General features: G+C 36.9%; 2 protein-coding genes across 2 annotated transcripts; one reads left to right on the top strand and one right to left on the bottom strand.

Moving 5' to 3' along the window:
• Window positions 1-1,692: 1,692 nt before the first annotated feature.
• METTL5 (methyltransferase 5, N6-adenosine) lies at window positions 1,693-11,601 on the top strand. The gene is made up of 7 exons (XM_007452628.1): window positions 1,693-1,845; window positions 3,976-4,090; window positions 4,470-4,651; window positions 5,442-5,524; window positions 9,414-9,465; window positions 11,034-11,083; window positions 11,504-11,601. Exons 1-7 carry the CDS (start codon window positions 1,737-1,739, stop codon window positions 11,540-11,542), a joined length of 630 nt encoding a protein of 209 aa, XP_007452690.1. The 5' UTR covers window positions 1,693-1,736; the 3' UTR covers window positions 11,543-11,601.
• Window positions 11,305-21,035, bottom strand: SSB (small RNA binding exonuclease protection factor La). Its single transcript, XM_007452629.1, has 12 exons — window positions 20,877-21,035; window positions 19,082-19,156; window positions 16,037-16,140; window positions 15,772-15,946; window positions 15,010-15,117; window positions 14,814-14,914; window positions 13,652-13,723; window positions 13,286-13,328; window positions 12,740-12,880; window positions 12,269-12,455; window positions 12,014-12,145; window positions 11,305-11,693 (listed from the first exon to the last, which is right to left on the bottom strand). The coding sequence occupies exons 2-12, from the start codon at window positions 19,145-19,147 to the stop codon at window positions 11,605-11,607; spliced, it is 1,218 nt and encodes a 405-aa protein (XP_007452691.1). The 5' UTR covers window positions 19,148-19,156; window positions 20,877-21,035; the 3' UTR covers window positions 11,305-11,604.
• Between the last annotated feature and the right edge of the window lie 86 nt (window positions 21,036-21,121).

The raw sequence follows: 21,121 nt of genomic DNA, 5'->3' as shown, positions 1-21,121 counted from the left end.
TGGGTGTGGCTACAAAAGTGCAACATGAATGATCTTCAAGGTGATGGAAATGTTGTCTTGACTGTATTTGTCAATATACTGGTTGTGATACTGTACTACAGTTCTGCAAAATGTTATTGTTAGGGGAAATGGGGTAAAAGATACACAGGATCTCTGTGCTGTTTTTTACGATTATGTATAAATCTACAATTACCTCAAAAAAAAAAAAAGCCTTTGCCTCGGGTCAACTGTCCTTCCATATACTCGGCTAGTCTGGATCATCCATTTAGCTCAAACTGCTCACTCTAGCTCCTTCCTCTCAAAAGATACCACCACCACCAAACATTTACTGGGCATTTGTTATGTGACAAAGAACTTTATGTACTAACTTTATGCGCTAAGAACTTTACATGTACTAACTCATTTAATCCTCATAACAAATAACTTTGAATTCTGTTTTTCATAGGACGTAGCAGCCTCAGACACCACTCTACTTCATCCTCATCCATCCACTCCTTTTTTTCCCCTTCCTTTGATAATGAAAAGAAGGGTCCATTCCCCAAATTAAGGGCAATCCTTTCACTTAAGCACTGGATCATTCCTTCTCAGGGTCCTAACTCCATCCAATATCCTCTTTCTTGCGTTTTGAACCCCTGCCTTTCAACTACCTCTATTCTGTCTGAATTTAGGTATGTTCACAAATCCTTCTATCAGTTAAAAGATAAATAAATAAAAAACGTCCCCCAACCTTACTAAGCATCAGCCATTCTCACTCCTCTTAGCCACTTTTCTTAAGAATTGTTCCCATTTACTCTTTCTAATTCCTTAACTTCTATTTAGTTAACTTCCATTTAGTTCTCCAACCGCGACAACTCAGCTTCTGCTCCTACTCTATGAAAGCCTCTAACTTCTTTCCAGCATTTGACACCACTTCCCATTCCTTAATCTAAACTCTCTCTTGCTTGGGCTTCTCGGACATCACCACGCTGTAAGAGCTGAGGTAAGTGACACAGTTGACCTAAAAAGAGGGAAACAAAGTAGGGCATGCGAATGGCAAAGAAAGCAAAGGTGAGTGGAGGTTGCTACTCTTTGAGAGGGAGCTTGGGGGACAAGAGGCAGAAAGGACCACAGTGGGCATTAAAACAAATCGACCGTGACTTTCACCCTCACCTTCACCCTCTTTCTCCCCACTTCCTTCAAGGACCTGACGGTACTCAAGGAAAAACTAGACAGTAGTGGCCACGCGACAGGTGGCGGGAGCCGGCCCCTGCGGGGCGAGAAAAGCGGGCTTTCCTGCGGGTGCCGACCGCACCGCTGTGGAGGTGAAAGAAGCGCTCGGCGGCCATCGGAACCCGTTCGCGGGGCCGCGGTTGCAGCTCGGCGTGGGGCCGCTAGACGGCGGACGCGTGTGCGCGTGCGTGACGGCGCTTCCGGTCCCGAGCGAGGCGAGAGTATCCTGTGGAAGGGCGGAGACGCGGCATGAAGAGCCCTCGGCGACTCCAGTCCAGTATCAGCGCGGGGTACCCTGGAGGCGGACCGAAGGCTGGTCGAGGACTCTGCCCACCGCTGACGCGGGGAGGAGAGCGAGAACCGCCTGAGCCGGGTGTACCTTTCGCGCCCTGCGTTCCCAGCCTGGCTCTCAGCCCGCGGCCCTGAAAAGGAGGCGGGGGATCGGAGTTGGCGGGGAGATCCAGGTGAAGTAGGTTTCTCTGCAGATCCAGCGCCGTTAAACCCTGCGAACGCACACTTTTTAAAACATGAAGAAATTAAGGCTTAAGGAACTAGAGAGTCGCCTGCAACAAGTGGATGGATTCGAAAAGCCCAAGCTCCTTCTAGAACAGTATCCAACCAGGCCGCACATTGCAGGTAGGGCGGCAGCTGACCATGCCCATGTCTCGCAGGTTAGTCCTGTCTACTCACTCCATTGTGAAAATAGAAGTTATTTGGATACAGAGAAAGTCTAGAGGAATTCTGCTCTAAGATTTCATGTTGCGTTAGAGAGGACTTCCTTGACATTGCACCTGAAAACATCCCAAGCATGAGACACTCTATCGTTTTACTGTTTGTTTTTCTGCATACCCCTCAACACTGTCAGACACTTTTTAATGTGTTTGTTAATCTTATTACACTATTAACTCCTTGAGGGCAAAAATGTGCTGGTCTTGTTCACACAATTCCCAGAGCCTAGAAGAGTACCTGGTACCACTCAGGAGCTCAGTAAATACTTGCTAAATAAGGATGCATTTCCCGGTGTAACGAATTGCCAGTACGAGGATTCCTACGCTCTATACTCTGCCCTAGAAATGAATACTAGAGTTGGTAGTGGAAGGACTGAGTTTTAACAAATCCATAATAGGTGCTATATTAAATATGAGGATGCATTTCAATTTTAACAAATGATCAGAGAATCAGCAGTGTTGCTTGATGTGAGAGATTGATACTGGAAGTAAAAGAACACAGGAAAAACCATTTATATTTAATAAACATATTACCAAAGTCATTGAGGGAGTCTTAGGAAAATTAATTTTGTTGGGAACATCTGCAAGGAGGAGTCCCCCTAACTTCAACATAGTTCTGTTTCTAAGCTGCCAAAGTCAAGGAAAAAGTATACCTGCACTTACATATTGTCATAATTCTAACCAAAAATTGCACAAAATTGTGTCTGAAGTAAGACCAGTTATCTCAATTTAGATAATGATTTCTTTAATGTCTTCTTTAATGTCTTCTGGCTGCAGGGTTTCTTAGTGGAATCCTTTTTTTTTTTCCCAAATAACAATCAGTTGTTTCAAAGCTAGTGTGTATATGCTAATTCTTTGAGATACTAGCTTCAAAGTCACCAACACCTGCAGCAATAATCAGAACAGCACAGTCAGCCTGACACATCCCTGTAATTGTGTTTTTGATAAAACCTCTGGATCCTGGGGCATCAGTGATGGCCAGCAGCCCTTGGTGGGTTCAGATATCCACAGGGAGATATCAGTGAAGTTACTCATACTTAACCTTCAGTATAGCCCCAACCTTCGTGTATTTGAAAGATCCCTTTCTCATCTCAGCAGCTTCTGTTCTGCTCCTCAATAGTTCTCTTATCAGGTCTCATGAGTAGATACATGTGTCTGTAGATCATGAATATATGTGTGTGAATATATGCGTCTAAAGGCTATATTGTGGATGTAGGTCTTTTCCTTTCCCATTCTAGCTTGAACTTACAGTACCTGTGTTATGGTGACAAACTTGCTGCAAAAAAAGTTCTGTTTTAATGTTAATGCTTGTTCAGTATTAGTGGTTCCCAGACTTACAGATTTCAAAGATCAGTAAAATTTCACAACAATTTTGGAAACTGACATAGGGTTCCCAGATCTATATTTTGACAAGGAAAGATTTTCTTTTTTTTTTTTGCGGTACACAGGCCTCTCACTACTGTGGCCTCTCCCGTTGCGGAGCGCTCCGGATGCGCAGGCTCAGCAGCTGTGGCTCACGGGCCCAGCCGCTCCGTTGCATGTGGGATCTTCCTGGGCTGGGGCACGAACCCATGTCCCCTGCATCGGCAGGCGGACTCTCAACCACTGTGCCACCAGTCCAAGGAAGTCCAAGGAAAGATATTTTTTAAACCTATTTACTCTTACCATCCTTTCATAAAAGTGAAATTTCAACATCAAAGAAAAACTGATATATGTATATGTGTATGGCAATGTTTTGAACAGGTTGAGGAAAAATAAAACATTTTGACCTTATTTTTCTCATTTTACCACAAAGTTTTGTCATTCTTGGCATTGTCAGCAGAGACTAGTTTGGGGGAACCACTGGTATGTGTTATTATCCTTACTACATACCAAGTTATTATACCTTACTATTTTTTTAATAATCTGGAACACGATTTAGGGGAGGTCTAAATAATGAAAGATAAGAAATTGTTTTTCAAAGAGTCATTTGCACAAATTGGATTTTGTTCATCAACTTGCCTACTTATTCCTTAATATGTTTTTTTTGATCATTCAGCATGTATGCTCTATACAATTCATAACACATATGATGACATTGAAAATAAAGTGGTTGCAGATCTAGGATGTGGCTGTGGAGTGCTTAGCATCGGAACTGCAATGCTGGGAGCAGGGTATGTGATCCAGTACATACTATTTGGGTATGGGATGGTTTTAATAAGAAGAGTAAATAAAATCAACTGACTTATATTTATGGGACTCTATAGTGTGAGATGAGAGGAGCAAGAATCTAATACTGAGTACATTTAGAATGGGCAGAACATCAAAACAAACTAAAAAAAAAACAAAAAACAGTAACAGCAGAAGTCATATGCCCCTCTTTTATAATGAACCTAAGTTTCCAACCCCTGACAGTTTGGGAAATCATGCTGTTAAAAGACAACACTCACTGTCACTTGGTCAGTTGGGTTAAAAAGGTACATGGTTTTGGTTTTGTTGTTGTTTTGACTGGGGAGCTTTAAGTAGTAATCACTTTGTGTTTTATATTTATAGGTTGTGTGTTGGATTTGACATAGATGAAGATGCATTGGAAATATTTAATAGGAATGTAGAAGAGTTTGAGTTAACAAATGTTGACATGGTTCAGTGTGATGTGTGCTCATTATCTAACAGAATGTCCAAGTCATTTGATACAGTAATTATGAATCCTCCCTTTGGGACCAAAAATAATAAAGGTTAGTAATAAGAATCATGTGTACTGGTGTCTTTGTAGAAAAGCAAGTTTTAAAAACCATTTTCTCATTGATTGTTTGTGTTAAGTGATTTTATCACTGTTCATTAAATAAACCAATCTCTTACCTGTATAGTTATTACAGTTTGAATTTCAGTTTGTTTAATGCATGGCTAGGGAATTGAATTTTTCAATCTTTGTTTTCATAAGTTTGTGCTAAGTGAACAAATTTATCCTTATTACTTTTTCTTCATCTGCTTTCTAGAATGATTTACCTAACCCTTATGAATATGAATCCTATAAAGGCTTTTATATTTTTAGAACCTCTTTTTAATGTCTCAACATTTGAAGGTTTCAACATGTGTCCATCAGTAACAGTGATTCACTGTGGCTATTTATTTTATGTATTTTGGGGGCAAGGAGGGTAAGAAGTCAGTAAGAAGAGGAAAAGACATGCATAGTTTAAAAAGTCCTCCCTCCACCTGCCCCCACCATTCTGATTACTACTTTACTTGTTCGCTTCTGCCCTCTTTGAAAGTTGTTAATTTGGAATATAATATTAAAATTTTTACTTTAGCCTTATTTAAATGGGATAGTATAATTCTGGTTTTATTCCATCAACCTTAAAAAATATTTAGATATCTTGGTTATTTGTACTCTGTCTTGTTACAGAAAGAATTTGAAATGGCTATTTTGGAGTTTGGAAAAAATTTCTAAATACCTAGTATTCCTTTAATCTTCTATTTTGATAACAGGTATATAATGCAAATAGGGGCTTTTTCTACTCTTAACAGGGACAGATATGGCCTTTCTGAAGACTGCTTTGGAAATGGCAAGAACAGCAGTATATTCTTTACACAAATCCTCAACTAGAGAAGTAAGTTCAAATCATCATAATATTCTGTGTCATTTATTTTTAAATTCATGACAGTATTTTAAGGATTTACTGTGAATACTAAATACCAGGGTATCTAATTCTCCAGAACTTTTAAAACATCTGGCACTTAGAAAATAAATTTTCCCTTTAACTAGCTAGCATTTGTGATTAGCTTTGTCAAAGGTTTGTTCAGGCAGGAGCTGTTAACAGGAGAGTGATTATATAATTCAGGAATAGAGGAGTAGGTGTAACGGTGGTTCCAGTATGTCCTGGTTTGCCTGCGTAAGCCCTGGTTGGTGCGTCCCAGTGTCCTGGTGTGGCCTGGTGTGCATAAGGGAGGCAAGGGCGGCCTGGTTTTTCAGAACACTGAGCCTGGGAGGCTAAACTGATCTGAGTTCAGAACCCACTTCTTCCATTGTTCTTCACTGTCAGCACATAACACATAAGACTGTGTAGGATGTATTCCAGAAAATTGGGGGTGGGGCGGTACCTTTTTTTAGTGTCAGTTTAACATAGTGATCAAGAACACAGACTACAGAGCCAGCCTACCTAGATTCAAATCTGAATTCTGCTGCTTCCCAGCTGTCTTATCTTGGTCAAGGTACTTGAGTTCATTTTCATCACCTACCCTGTACTCACCTATACTCTTACAGCATAAGGAACTAAGAGCACCTTATACTTTGCAGGGTTGGTGTGAGGATTAAATGAGTTAATATTTATAAAGCACTTAAATAGTGTCTGGCAATTGTCATGTTAGCTTTTATTTTAAATCAGACACATATTAAGAGATTTTAAAGTAGTTTGTAGGAAAAATATTTTATTTGTATAAATGTAGTGTACTGGAATTCAGTTGGAAACAAATTATGAATATATGGTAATCTAATAACCTTTAAAAATATATAAAAATTACATAGCTAAAAATATATACAGGCATACCTTGTTTTATTGTCATTTGCTTTATTGCATTGTGTAGATAATGCATTTTTTACAAATTGAAGGTTTGTGGCAACCCTGCATCAAGTAAGTCTGTCAGCATCATCTTTCCAATAGCATTTGCTTACTTTGTGTCTGTGTGTCATGTTTTGGTAATTCTTGCAGTATTCCCAACTTTTTTATTATATTTGTTATGGTGATCTGTAATCTTTGATATTACTATTATAATTGTTTTGGCATTGTTTAGCAATAAAGTATTGCACACTTAATAGACTACAGTATAGTGTAAACAGAACGTTTATATGCACTGGGAAACAAAAAAATTCAGGTGACTCACTCTTGTGATATTCACTTTATTGCGGTGGTCTGGAACCAAACCTGTAATATCTCCGAGGTATGCCTGTATACTGTTAAACAGTTAGTAGTGGTACCTGCAGGTAAGCAGCAGAACACAACATGACTTTACTGGTAAATAAATCCCCATTCAGTAAGTGAAAACAAACACCAGGAATTATTGGTATCTAAAAAGCCTGTGCTGTCCCCAAGATCATCTTCAGGTTTGATGATTCACAAGGAAGTCTCATAGGACTGAGCATATCGTCATACTCTTGACTGGGATTTATTATAGCTAAAGGATACAGAGCAAAATTAGCAAAGGGAAAGGTGCATTGGTCACAGTCCAGAAGAAACCAGGTGCAAGCTTCCAGAGTTCTCTCCCAGTGAAGTCATACAGGATGCACTTAATTCTTCCAGCAAAGAAGTTTTGTGACAAGGCATGTGAAATGTTGTCACCCAGGGAAGGTCATTGGAATCTTGGTGCCAAGGGTTTTTATTGGGTACTCATCACATAGGCACCCGCTGCCTGGCACATACCCAAATTCCAGACTCCCAGTAACAAAACAGGTACTCACCATAAACATTTTAAGCACAGTGAGCCACTATTATTAAGGGATGGGGAGTGGAAACTCTCCCAAAATCTAAGTTCCCATACTCTAGCCAAAGGTCAAACTTAACATGTAGACCTTTCTAAGGATAAGCAGTCAGGCCTGCTATGAACTCTTCTGCAGTTTGGCATAACGTAAATTTTATATTACTGATATACAGTTCATGCAAACCAAGTAAAATATGCCAATAAAAAGTGCAGTTAAGCAGCAAAGTCTAATTAATTGAATGAATTCCTGTAGTCAAGGAACTCCCATCTTCGCTGTTTGGTATTGCCATGTTCCACCACCAGGAGGCAGCAGTATCAGCATTGTCTTGATCCACTTAATAGAATTTGAAGCAAATATTTACGTAAGTCCATTTTTATTTTGGCAATGTAGAAGTATTTCCATTAGCACAGCAACTAAATAATTTGAGGAATTAATCTGGTGTGTACTGTGCATACTGTGAAGGAGGTATGATAATGAACTTCTAATACTAAGACAGTCCTTAGTTTATGCTGTAGATATATCTGCTCTAAGCTTTGTGATAATTTTGCTTGTTTTAAGTATTCTATATAACTAGTAACATTGTTATTGAAGCTGACCTCAGACCCCTTAACTGTAGACCGTTGTCTTTTAAAAGTGCGTGGCCCTCTATTCATAATAGAGGTGCATTTCATAGAATTTTTTGATAGAAATACTTAGGTAAAATATAAATGTATCTTGGCAGATATGTTAATAATCTGGATGACTCTTACAGCTGTTGCCATATCTTCTTTCATTAGGCATCGTGAGAATTTAGTTCTTGGCTTATAGTTAAAGCAAAGTAGGTAGGCCAGGCACTGTTCTTTCAGTGTTTATCCCAAGCTTATCCCATTTATTCTTTGACATCTCTGCCAGAACCAACCACATTCCATTGTATAATCTAACATCTAAAACCTCTTTCACTAATCTTAGGGCTCAGATAGCAAAGAAATGTCATCATACTTTATTTCTCAAAAATTTACCAAGGATCCTAGGATTCCATTAAATTATAATATTATTTGTATTAAAGTCTATATCCTTATACAGAAGTTTTAGATCTCAAAGTAGGGGGAAAAATATGCCCAGAACTGGGATTATTTATTAAATTCAAGAACAGACTACAAGCACAAACATATTATCAGTATTGTTTATAATGGAAATATTTGAACCTCAAACATAGGGATAATTGAGTATTTTATCAATCAGGTTGAGTACTGTGAACACTACCAACATGAACAAAATGCTTATACCAAATATTGCTATCTCTACTACGGTAGTTCTAGAAAATTATGCATAAAATTTACTTAGGGGATTATGGGCAACCTTTTTTTCCATTTTTATTAATGTTGGAGTGTTATATATATATTTTAATTCATAAAGCAATTTTTATAACAAATTAGTAATCAAAAATTTTATGAAGTGGTTCAAAATTCTTAAGACCTATAAATAGCTAACATTTAGTACTTGCTCTGTATGCCATCACAGTTCAAAGCACTTTTCACATTCTGCAACAATCTGATGAGATATCATTATCATCCTCATTTAACGGATGAGGGAACTGAGGCACACAAAAAATGCGTAATCTGCTCGGGGTTACATAGCTAATAGAGCTTCAGTTCAAATGCAGGCTGTCTGGTTCCAGAAACCATGTCCTTAACCTCTGTACCATACTGCCACTGAATTGCTCATGGACATAGATCTCTGCTGAATGGTTTCTAGGATACCTGTATATATTGATGAAATAACGCTGCAGAAACCATGAGTATATTATTTACTTTGATGTACTTCTGAAATAATAGCTTTATTACTTGAATTTAATTATGTAATTTGGCTCAGATCATTAAATGGCTTGGTTTCATATTTTCAAAATATTATTCATCCAGTTGAAAAAATTTTAAGGGTCTAAATTCTAATGAAATTTTAAAAGCTTGAAAATCAAGTATTAGTAAAAAGCAATTTTTAAAAAACTTTAAAGATCAGCTCACATTAACATGTTATTTTATGTTCAGCATATTCAAAAGAAAGCTGCAGAATGGAAAATCAAGATAGATATTATTGCAGGTAAGACAATTATGTTTCTTGTAAACAAATCTCAACCCTAATTACCTAAGAAGGCCAACAGGCATTAGCCTAACCAGAATTTTTACATGTGCTGAGGAAAGATATTGTAGAACATATATTTTAGTGTAGAACATATATTTTAGTGTGGCAAAATGTGTGTGGTTTGTAGTGGGTTGGAAATGGAGTAAAGGCAGGGTATCAGTGTTTGCCCAAGAGTGTCCCAATTTATGCATTTTACTGAAAACTTTTAATGGCACCCAAGTATTTGTTCTTTCCAGGCTGACAGAACCTTATAATCATCACAGTGACTTAAGAGCTTGGGCTTAGAGTTTGTCAGGCCTTAGTTTGAAATTAATTCCTGGAAAATACCACCAGATTATGCCTGGATTACCCTTCTATTTCAACTTTCTAATTGTCCCTGGAGTCAAATAACATAAAGCTTTTAATTTTTTTAGTGGGGAACAGAATATCATCATCCACATGATATAAATGTTTGATACATTTTTATTAGTAAACTGGATAATATTCACAAACATCAAAATGGGAAAAGCATGTAACTAGAAGCTAACTATAATCCAAGTAATTCTGAAAAGCCTGAAATAAGAGTACAATAAGGGGGAAATTATTTTACACAATAATCAACTGACTGGATTAGTACTAATAGTGTTAACCACATAACTAGATCTATTGCCTTCGTAATAATTAGTAATGTAATGTGTAAAAGTCTGTCTTCCTAGTATATTCAGTATTGTCACTCCTTACCTAGTTTAAGGTATTATAATATGTAACATGCAGACCTTACAACAGTTCCAGTAGTAGCACACCAGGCCAGAGCCTTGCTACTCCAAGTGTGGTCCTCAAATGTGGACCATCAGCATTGACATCCCTTGGGAGCTTGTCAGACTTGAAGAATTTCAGGCTGCACCCAGACCTACTGAATTATAATCTGCATTTGAACAGGATTTGATTTGATTTGAAGGTGATTTGATTGCACATTATAAGTTGAAAGCTGTGATTTAGAGAGAATTTGTTGCAAAATATGAAGCATAGGTAGGTAGACTTACTGCCATCCCTCTAAAGTTGATCAGTGCTAAGTTTTGAGAACCTACATTATCCTTTAGAAGAAAAGAATATGCAAAGTGGTTTTTCATTTGAGAGCTCAGTAGGAAAATAATTAGCTACTTACTACCATTATTAAAATCCAAACCGGAAATTTTAAAAATAAGCATGGTTGTGCAATTGGTAGCTATAGATTATTTAGGAAATTAAAAATAGGAAGATACTATCATATTTTCATGGGATACACTTTGACCACTTGTTAACCTTCTATACTCTTCCCAATAATCTCAAATTTTGATATAAATGACCAAAACAAATGCCAGGCTGTTTGCCATGGCTTATTGTGGGGATATATCAAATCAGTCCTAGATAAATTAAGTGACACCTCTGAAATGTTTGGCTTATCAGCATTTAGTACTTCCTTAATTTTTTTCTTTTTTTTTTTTAAGTCAAGGGCGGTAAATGTTTGGAAGTATAATTTTTACCCTTAGGTGGCTTTTGTTTTGTAGAGCTACGATATGACCTGCCGGCATCATACAAGTTTCATAAAAGAAAATCAGTAAGTCTCTTGATTCTAGTTTATCTACATTCACTACTGAAAAACTTCACAGTAAGTAATTATTTCTAATGTTATCAAGTTGTTTGAGTGAATACAGAAAGCCAGCCTAGAAGATAAACACTTAACTCTGGAATGGGCCTATAACCACAACAGCCAATATACTGGTTTAAGATAAATTCTCAAATACTTTGGGCACAAAAATAAAAAATAAACCGATTTTATTTCTATGCAGTATACATTTTATTACTTTGTACTAATACATTCTCATATTACAAAGGCAATTTAGTGGAAGAATGTTTCTTTTGATACTTGAACAATTTGAAAGAACACAAACAGAATTATACATAAAAAAATACTCATTTTGATAACAATAACAAAAAAAGACAAGTTAAACAACAAAAAAATTTTCCTTTCTTACAGATGGACATTGAAGTGGACCTAATTCGGTTTTCTTTTTAAAAGCCTCCAGAGACAAAAGCAGCTTAAAATCTAATTAAAATGAATAAAAAATGTTTACTAAATTACTGGTCTCCGGCACCATTTTCTGTTTTCTGTTGTTTTGATGCAGGTTCTTCTATGTCTGTTTCTTCTCTTGCTCTTTTTACTGGTCCTATACAATGACAATTAATTTTCATTAAGTTCACTGTAAGCGTTACTCTATTTTAATACTAAGCATAACTACAAAAAATAATTGTTTAAACAGATTAGCAACAACTTTCCTACACCAATAAGAAAACGCTTTTCCTTTAGTACGGACCTGGCTCTCTAAACTTAGCTTCCCAACATCTTTGTTTTCCACATGTAAAATAGCATAACCAGGGTCAATTACAATCTGAGAACATCACTTACACAGAAGTTGTAAAACCACATTGCTGTTCTCTCCCACAAATAATTTCTCATCAAAGTACCAAGGGACTTGAAAAAACTTACTGGATGCACCATTTTCATCATGTTCATCATCACTGTCAAATTTAGTTTTCTTGCCCTGAAACTGTACTTTTCCTTTAGCAGACCCAATCTGGGCAGCTTTATTTCCCTTTCCTTTTCCTTTAAATCTGCGACCTGTAGAGACAAAATTGAGAAATCCATAATGTTTTAAACCTCTCATCAATGTCTTTTACCACCAATTAAAATTTTTACCCAAGCAAATGAGTTAAATACTCAAAGAAAACCAGAATTAATGACCTTTCGACTTCCATTTGTTTAGAGATTCTTGTTGATCTTCTATTATTTTTTTCAACGCTTCTTTTTCCACATCTCCTTCTAGTACTTCCCAGGTGACCTCTTTGTTCCTTAATTGTAGGTTACCATTATTTGCGTCTTTTGCTTTATCCAGTGCTTCCTTAGCTTTTTCTTTAAACAGAATTATTACCTACACCAAAGACAGAAAACAAAGGCCAGGGAATTTTACTGAACATCAGGAAGTTCTTAAAAAACTTGAAGTCACTAATTCCAACAGTTATTTATAGCACAATTCAGAAAATATCAGACATCACATCCAGTTACAGCAATAATAAAAGTAAATGACCAAGTAGAAACTATTTTCATAAACATACTAACAAAAAATTGCTTTCTTCTACTAATGTCATCTTCTAAAAGATAAGTTTCTATGAATTTTTAAACTGAGTGGTTAAAAGCATATGAATATTTTCAAACCTCTTTGGCTCCTCTGACAAAGTCTATCCATTTTATTTCACCATGATTTGAGAAAAGGATATGCAAATCTTCTCTACACGTCTGATCATCTAAGTCCCCCGAGAATCTCAGCAAGCAGCCAATCTTTTCTTCTAGAGATTTCTATAAAAATATATAAGGTGATAAAAGTTTCTTAAAAGCAACCACAAACCAGAAATGGCATATACCTCTCTCTCTCTCCTCTCTCTCTCTATATATATACATACAAGGAATAAGCTAGAAACTAAAATGCTATTTTCAAGTAGTATAAGTTTAAATAGTTTAAGTAGTTGGTGCATTTTCCTTTATCATCCTTTGTTCTACAATGGCTTCTGATTTTAACTTCTCCAGCAAATAACAGTTATTATATAAATCTTACTGTGCTGAATAAGTAATAATTTTAGGCAATATTTGGCTAGTAATTCAGTGCTATGACAACTGTAGACTTGCTTACATATGTTCTTTAAAAAGTCCCCAGGTTTTTTATTCTAAATTTGAATTACAGATTTCTTAGTAATATATACGTACCATTTCAGCATTTTCTGCTAACTTTTGTTTTTCTTCTTGCTCTCTACAAGTAAAAATATCATTAGAACGTTTCCATTTACTTCATGTATGAGAAAATTAAACCCTGATAAAGTTAACCTTAAGCATGATGACTAAACTACTTAATAACCAAAGCCAGTCCTTAGGCTTTCTGACTGATGCTAGAGTGCAACACAATGTGGCCCCAAGATTATCAAGGCAGCTTAAGACCTCAATGTTTCATTAGCAAAAGAAAGGCCTACTGTACTCATTTCAGAGCTCATCATCAGCCTCACTTCCCAGAACCAATAACTTTACCTGTCAAAGCTTTAAGGAACTAAAATGTTATGATTAGCTCAACATACTTACTGTTTAGCTCGTAATTTAGCTTCGATTTTATTTTGCTTTCTTTCTTCATTTTTTTTTGCAAAGTAATCTTCCCTGAAGGACACAAAATATAAAGGCAAAGTTCATGAGAACAAAGAGGACTGCAAATTATATTGAATGATTTAAGACATCGCACAAGAATTAATGTTACATTCTCTATCAACAAAATTACCTATAAATTCAAAATACATTAAGGAAGTCACTCATTTTTTAAAATAACAGCTTTACTAAGAAAGAATTCACATGCCATAAAATTCATTCTTTTAAAGCATATAATTCAATGACTTTTAGTATATTAAGAATTGTACAACAATCATCACTACTAATGAATTTCAGAACATTTTCATCACCACAAAAAAGAAACCCTATATTCGCTAAGAATCTCATGCTGATTTTCATTTTTCATGTATAGAAAACAGAAAGTATACCAAAAGTTATGCAACTACTTTGCTTCATAGTTTTTTAGTGTTAATTTCACAAAAGCAAAAATTCTGAAATCCCTGAGACCAAGAATAAGAGCAATTATGAAAATCACAAGTTAAAAAAATCTTTCTGAGAGTTTAACACTGACAGTTTGATTTATCACTGTGCATCTCTAAGTCCATCAGACTTAGTATACAGCATTTAGGAGACTGTGCAATGCAAAAGTAGGGGATTATGGCCCTACAACCATATCATGAAAATGTCCTGGTTTGTCCTAATTTTTAGACACACACACAGGTGCGCACACACACACACACCAAGAATGTGATTCAAATCTCTATTAAATAATCCTTTGTACTGTATAAAAATACAGGCATATATAGATTATGAGAATAGATAAAAAAATTGTACAGTGATTTATTCTCTAACCACACCAAAAGTTCAGATTTTAGCATCAAGCCTAACTATAAGTTTCACATGCAAAGTAAGTACTAAAGCTTAACTTCCCTTATTACGTGCTTGAAAAGGTCCTAACACTTCCTTACAGTCTCAAAGGACTAGTAGTTCCAGAGCAAACTTCAAGCATTTCTCAAAGGATGCCTAAGGATACTAAAAATACTGGTCTTACTGTAGGGAATGTTATGCTATACTCCTTACCCCAGTGTGTCAATTCCAGACAACTAAGTGGCCAAAAAAAAAAAAAAACATCAAGTTGACTTACTTGAAAAGTATTAGCAGGTCTGTGTCTTTGTACTTCTGGCCAGTGGTCTCAACAAACTTCTTAGCAGATTCAATGGTATCAAATACAGCAAATATTGATCCCTATTAGAAGTGGAAGAAAAGTTGGGTTTTTTTTTTTTTGTTACATCCCAAGTATTTTTCTACTAGAAAAAGTCTTTTACATCATACAACCATACCTTAAATGCTTTGTGCAATGTTCTTCTCATCTGAATATTTAGTACCTGACCTTTATCTTCCAACCATTCTTTTATGTCATCAAGGGTTGCATCAATTGGGAAGCCTTTCTGTGAAGAGTAGGAAGAAATGTACAAATGACAACTCAAGTAAACGATTTGTCAGAAATTCTGATTTATTGTGTCTTGAAATGAAGCGAGGATATATATATCTCTCTTTCTCTGTCTCTTAAATGTTTAATAGCTCTGGTTAAGAGCTACTGTTGACCAGTGCAAGAGAAGTGACTCGTTTATCTGGGATTCACTTCAAAATAATCCAGATAGGCCAAAGATAAAACAAGATTAATCACGTTAGTAACTGCTGAAGTTGGATAATAGTACATTATATATTCAATCTACTTCTGTATGTCTGAATTTTTGCAGAATAAAATAATCTACTTAAAAATTAATGTGCTAAAGAAAACAGCTAACAAGTTTAGCTGTTGATAAGTAAGAACAGTTGATGTGCACTGGGTACTTACAATATGTATGTCAAAGATTTTGCCCAATGTTATATGGGTTTTTTCATTTAATTCTCACAATAGTTCTATAAGGTAAAAAATATTATCCCCATTTATGAAGATAAAGCTTACAGAGGCTAAGAATATTGCCCAAGGATATACAGTAAGTGGTGAAGCTATGATTCCTGAGCCCTTATTCTTATCCACCCTATGTGCTTTCTAAATAAATTTAAGATATAATTAAATGCATTAAAGGCCCACTTACAATATAAACAGATCTGTTTTTTACATCATTTTTATACTCATCAGTCACTTCAGGGAGGGGTTTGCTTGGAGATCTTCTAATTTTAGTTTTATCTTCACTTATTTCCATAAGTTCCGCCTTTGATTTGCTCAATGCTTCTACTATTACATTAAAGTCTGTTGTTAGCCGGTTTAACCTGCAAAAATATATATATAAAAGCATTGTAAAACTTAGTAGTAGCACCTGCTGTTAGCAGAAAATCTTATAATTTAAAAAAGGTTTTTACCTATTAAATTTTATCATTATCTCCAAAGGTACCCAGCCTTCATCCAGTTTGATCTGTTCCTTTAAAAATTTGTCACGTGGCAAATTGAAGTCACCAAAATAATACTGCAAGATAATTACAGTATATTGCAGAGCACTGTATAATATTAAGTATAAAAAATTACCATTACATCACCAAGTTCTAGTCTTTAAAAATACATGTCAAAACTTAACTGGTGGGACTTCCCTGGTGGTCAGTGGGTAAGACTCCACGTTCCCCATGCAGGGGGCCCAGGTTCAATCCCTGGTCGGGGAACTAGATCCCACAGGCATGCCACAACTAAGAAGTCCCCATGCCACAACTAAGACCTGGGACAGCCAAAATAAATAAATATTAAAAAAAAAAAACAAAACTTAACTGGCAATAAACATTTTCTCTTAAATACACTGTAATATTTATAATACATATTAACAGAAAGATAAAACTAAAAATAATTATTGAAACAATATATTTAGCAGATGTGACAATAGATAAGAAAGCCTTAAAACAAAAACATATTTAAGGATTTGGTATATGAAAAGCCTCTTATTTCAAGTCAGTGAGGAAAGAACAGATTGTTAAATTTAAGAAACTAGAATAATCTGATTAATCACTCTAATTTTTAAAAAAATAGAAAAATTTAAAAGTTAAAAAATTAGGTAAGCTGGGACGAATTGAGAGTGGCATGGACATATATACACTACCAAACGTAAAATAGCTAGCTAGTGGGAAGCAGCTGCATAGCACAGGGAGATCAGCTCTGTGCTTTGTGACCACCTAGAGGGGTGGGATAGGGAGGGTGGGAGGGAGCTGCAAAAGGGAGGGGATATGGGGATATATGTATATGTATAGCTGATTCACTTTGTTATACAGTAGAAACTAACACACCATTGTAAAGCAATTATACTCCAATAAAGATGTTAAAAAAAAATTAGGTGAGTATTTACCTAATTTAAGCACAGAGGCACTCTTCCTTAGTATAAAAACAAAGAAAAAAGTATACATGAAAAGACCCAGGTGTGTGACTACTTGGAATGCCAAAAGTAGCATAAAAAGTAAAAGACAAACACAAAAGCTTATGAATACTTCTTATATATCAACGAAGCAGAAAAAAAAATCTGAAAACCCTAATAGAAAAATGAGTAAAGGACACTTTTGTTTTGGCCGCACCACACTGCATGCAGGATCTTAGTTCCCCAACCAGGGATGGAACCCGCGCCCCCTGCATTGGAAGCATGGAGTCTTAACCACTTGTCTTCCAGGGAAGTCCCAGTAAAGGACATTTTTTTTTAATTACTAAAAATAAAAATGTACTATAAACATTAAAAAGTTCAAGCTCACTATTAACCAAATAAATGCAATTTAAAGCAACGAAAAGCATTTAGCCAAAACTCTAAAGACAAGAATACCCAGTATTGGCCTGAACACAGAGAAATGGTCATGCAGGTAGATATGTTAATTGGCAGTAAGTATCAAAAATCAAAAGTTCTGGGGGCTTCCTTCCAGTGGTTGAGAGTCCACCTGCCCATGCAGGGGACAGGTTCATGCCCTGGTCTGGGAAGATCCCACCTGCCACGGAGCAGCTGGGTCCATGAGCCATGGCCGCTGAGCCTGTGCTCCGCAACAGGAGAGGCCACAACAGTGAGAGGCCCGCGTACCGCAAAAAAATAAAAAGTTCTAAAAAAACATGTATAACCCTTGAGGCAGTACATGTCCCTCTAGGAATTTTATCTTAGAGAAATCAATAAACATGTTTAGTAACATTTATATATAAAGATATTCATCGTAGAACTATTACAGCTAAAAAATTGGATATGTCCTACATTATCAAATAGGGGATGGTGTAAATTACTGATGATACAAAACTACTCCCCCATAATGCATCCTATGTTTGGTGGGGGGAAAAGGGAAAAAATTATATTTTTATATTTTATATTATTTTATATTATTATATATACTGACCAATTTGTGAAAAGGTATTTATCAGGCTTTTAACCTTGATTACCTCAAGAGGGTGAGATTTGAGAGGTGGCAGGTTGTGGGACATTATTAACTTTTTCTATATACAGTTTTCTTCACAATTATAAAGAAATTAATAAAAAAAAAAGCTGTAACACAGGAAATTTAAAATAACAGAGAAGTGCAACTTTGAAAAAGTTCTGAGAGTTGCAAAAAAACACCAAACAATATGATCTAAAGTTCCTCATTAAGAATATAAAACATAAATTAAGAGATAATTTCCCATGTAGCCATTACTGATACTGTAAAGCACCAACTTAAACACAATACCTAAATTCAAAAAAAACGTTAAGAGAAAACAGATACTCTTAAAAGTTACAATGGCTGAGACTTCCCTGGTAGTCCAGTGGTTAAGACTTCGTCTTTCAATGTAGGGGCTGCAGGTTCCAGCTAAGATCCCACATGCCTCACGACCATAAAACAGAATATTGTAACAAATTCAATAAAGACTTTAAAAATGGTCACATCAAAAAAAAAAAAAAAGCACCACCAAAAAAAGAAAAACCCAAAAAACAAACCAACCAAAAAACACCTTTAAAAAGTTACAATGGCTGAGAACACCTAATTGGGCAGGAAAAACTACTAGGACCTGCAAGAATAAAGTGCTATTTAACAGGGAAGGTATTTTACAAAGGATTTTAAAAGTTATTTTACTTTGTGCTAGGCACTACTCCAAATGTTTTACATTTTGTGAACTAATGTAATCCTCACAACCACCTTATGAGGAGGGTACACTATTTTCCTCGCTTTACAGACTAGCAGAAAAAAGTTAACTAATACTATAGTGTTACTCTTTGAAATGTCTTTGTTCTTGAGTTTCAGAAACAGGCTCCACCAATATAAAACTGTATACTACTGTATGTTTATCTAACTCCAAGAATCAAAGACAAACCAAAAGTTCAATAGGTCAATATACTGAAATTAAATGATCTATCTGTATTTTTTTTGAGGCCCTAAATTTCCTCTCAAAGAGCCTGGTTTTGCAGTGTAATACCACAGGAATCATACCTCGATTTGATGACAGATTTTGGCCTCCAGAGCAGCCATTTTTTCATTATCACCATTTTCTGCCATTCTGGCTATCTGTAAAATTTCCCAAATTGGCATAAAAAAGTTATTTACTTTTTACGTAAAACTCAAGACAATTAAAAGAATGTTCTAAAATTATCAATATCCCACTGTTTTCCTAAAAATCAGTAATTTTTAATTTCATGGGTTCAATTTCTCTACTCAATTCTCAAATTTCAACAAAACTTTGAAATTAGTGATGAAAAACTATGGATAATCCACACCCCTTCCAGTAAATCACTGTTCCATCTTCTATAACAAAGTGAGTGGTTATCTTCATTTAGCTGATCTAGAAAGCTTTGAGGGAAAAAACTCCATTCAACCACTTACCAATCATTACCAGGTTTAAGTAGATCATCATCTGTCGGTATATTACTGTGGATCTCAGTCTTTTTTGGTGTGGGCCGAATTTCGTTGAAAACTAGTCATAGCTGACTTACCAAAAATTTGTTATCAACAAGATTATGTATCAAAACATTAAGGTAAAAAAAATTCAAACACTTACATACAGTCAGGGATAGATTAAATAAATGCTAATGATAAGGAACATAGGAAAATGATAATTTGAGAAACTGAGGACACTAAAATAACATTAAACTGGGCGTATGCCTACTAATTTACTAATACATTGGTTAACCTTACAGCCAGTTTCTTCCTGTTTCACATCCCTGACAATAGCATTGTAGGAAAAAATGAAGCTGTGAAGTTGGTTTGCTAGGGATAACAAAGTCTCCTGACTTCAAATTACTTGCTTCTAGTGCTCCATTAAAACCATCCAAACACCGTGTAGAACAGTATATTTAAAAGAATTCATCAAGGATATCTGCCATTAATTAACTCTAGCGATGAACTATGACTGGTACACTTCTTGGAGGCATGGCTTTACAATTTGTAATTGCTATGCAATACAACCTGGATGCACACTGGAAGCTCTCCTATGGTGCAACATCTCACTACAAAATTTGGCCAATCTTACGCTTTGGCTGTCGATCATAATTCCTAAGTTATTACTGTAATCTAGGGCCCCCTATAAAACAAAAGGGTGAGATGATAAAAGACCTATTTAGTCTTTGTAAGACTTCTTTGGCCTACCCAATTTTGGAACTTCATGAGATACTTTCTCAGAATGTACATACAACTAGAAGTGAAATATTACCCTCACTTTCCAATTTCGCTCAGAAGCCTTGATGTGAGTGAATGAGGACCATTAAAACCCAAGAGAGTGACGCCAGGGGAACACCTGCGGCCCCGATTCCCCGGCCTCCAATCTGTCCCACACGATCCAAGGAACCCTTCAGCGTTTAACCCACGTCGACCTCTCCAGAAACTTACACAGTCGGACAGAAACATCCGCTTTCGGCGACACTGGAAAGCGGTGGACGTACGAAACCTTAAAGACGCAGTGGGGATGCGGGCAGCCTGGGTCCAAAGAACCCACCACAGCCCGTCCCAAAGCAACCCCTCGGTCGCCTGTGCCCCAACCACGTGCGGGGGAACCCTAGCTCCTGTGAGGAACGCAGAGGTCGGCTCCCCACTTCGCAGCTGCCCGCGCCCCTCACTCCCCAGCCCAGCGCGCCGCCTCCGGCTGCGGCCCACGAGGCGCTCGCCCCGAACGCGAGGAAGGCGAGAAGCGCACACAATCAGCGTGAGGCAGCAAGGAAAGGGAACGCGCCGTCGCGCACCACGCAAAGCAGACCCTTTTGTACCTTCTTTTTAGCCACCTGGAGTTGCTCACCTTTAAGTTCCCGGTCCCACAGAGACGCGCCACAGGGTCACTAACAGCGACAGCTACGACTCCTATCCCTAGCGCCGCCGGCTTGCCCAACGCGCCTAAAGAAGATGGGGGCTGTCCCGGCAGCCCTTGCGGCCAGGGTGGGCGGGGCTTCGGGCGAGCCCGAGCCGGCTCCGCGCTCTGAGCATGCGCCGCGGACGCGGGCTCCCAAGGCCGGAGAAGTCCCGCCCTCAGTTCGAGGAGTTTGG

The sequence above is a fragment of the Lipotes vexillifer genome, unplaced genomic scaffold (assembly GCF_000442215.2).
Source record: "Lipotes vexillifer unplaced genomic scaffold, Lipotes_vexillifer_v1.1 scaffold454, whole genome shotgun sequence".
Lineage (NCBI taxonomy): Eukaryota > Metazoa > Chordata > Mammalia > Artiodactyla > Lipotidae > Lipotes > Lipotes vexillifer.
This window is presented reverse-complemented; position numbering and strand designations above follow the sequence as displayed.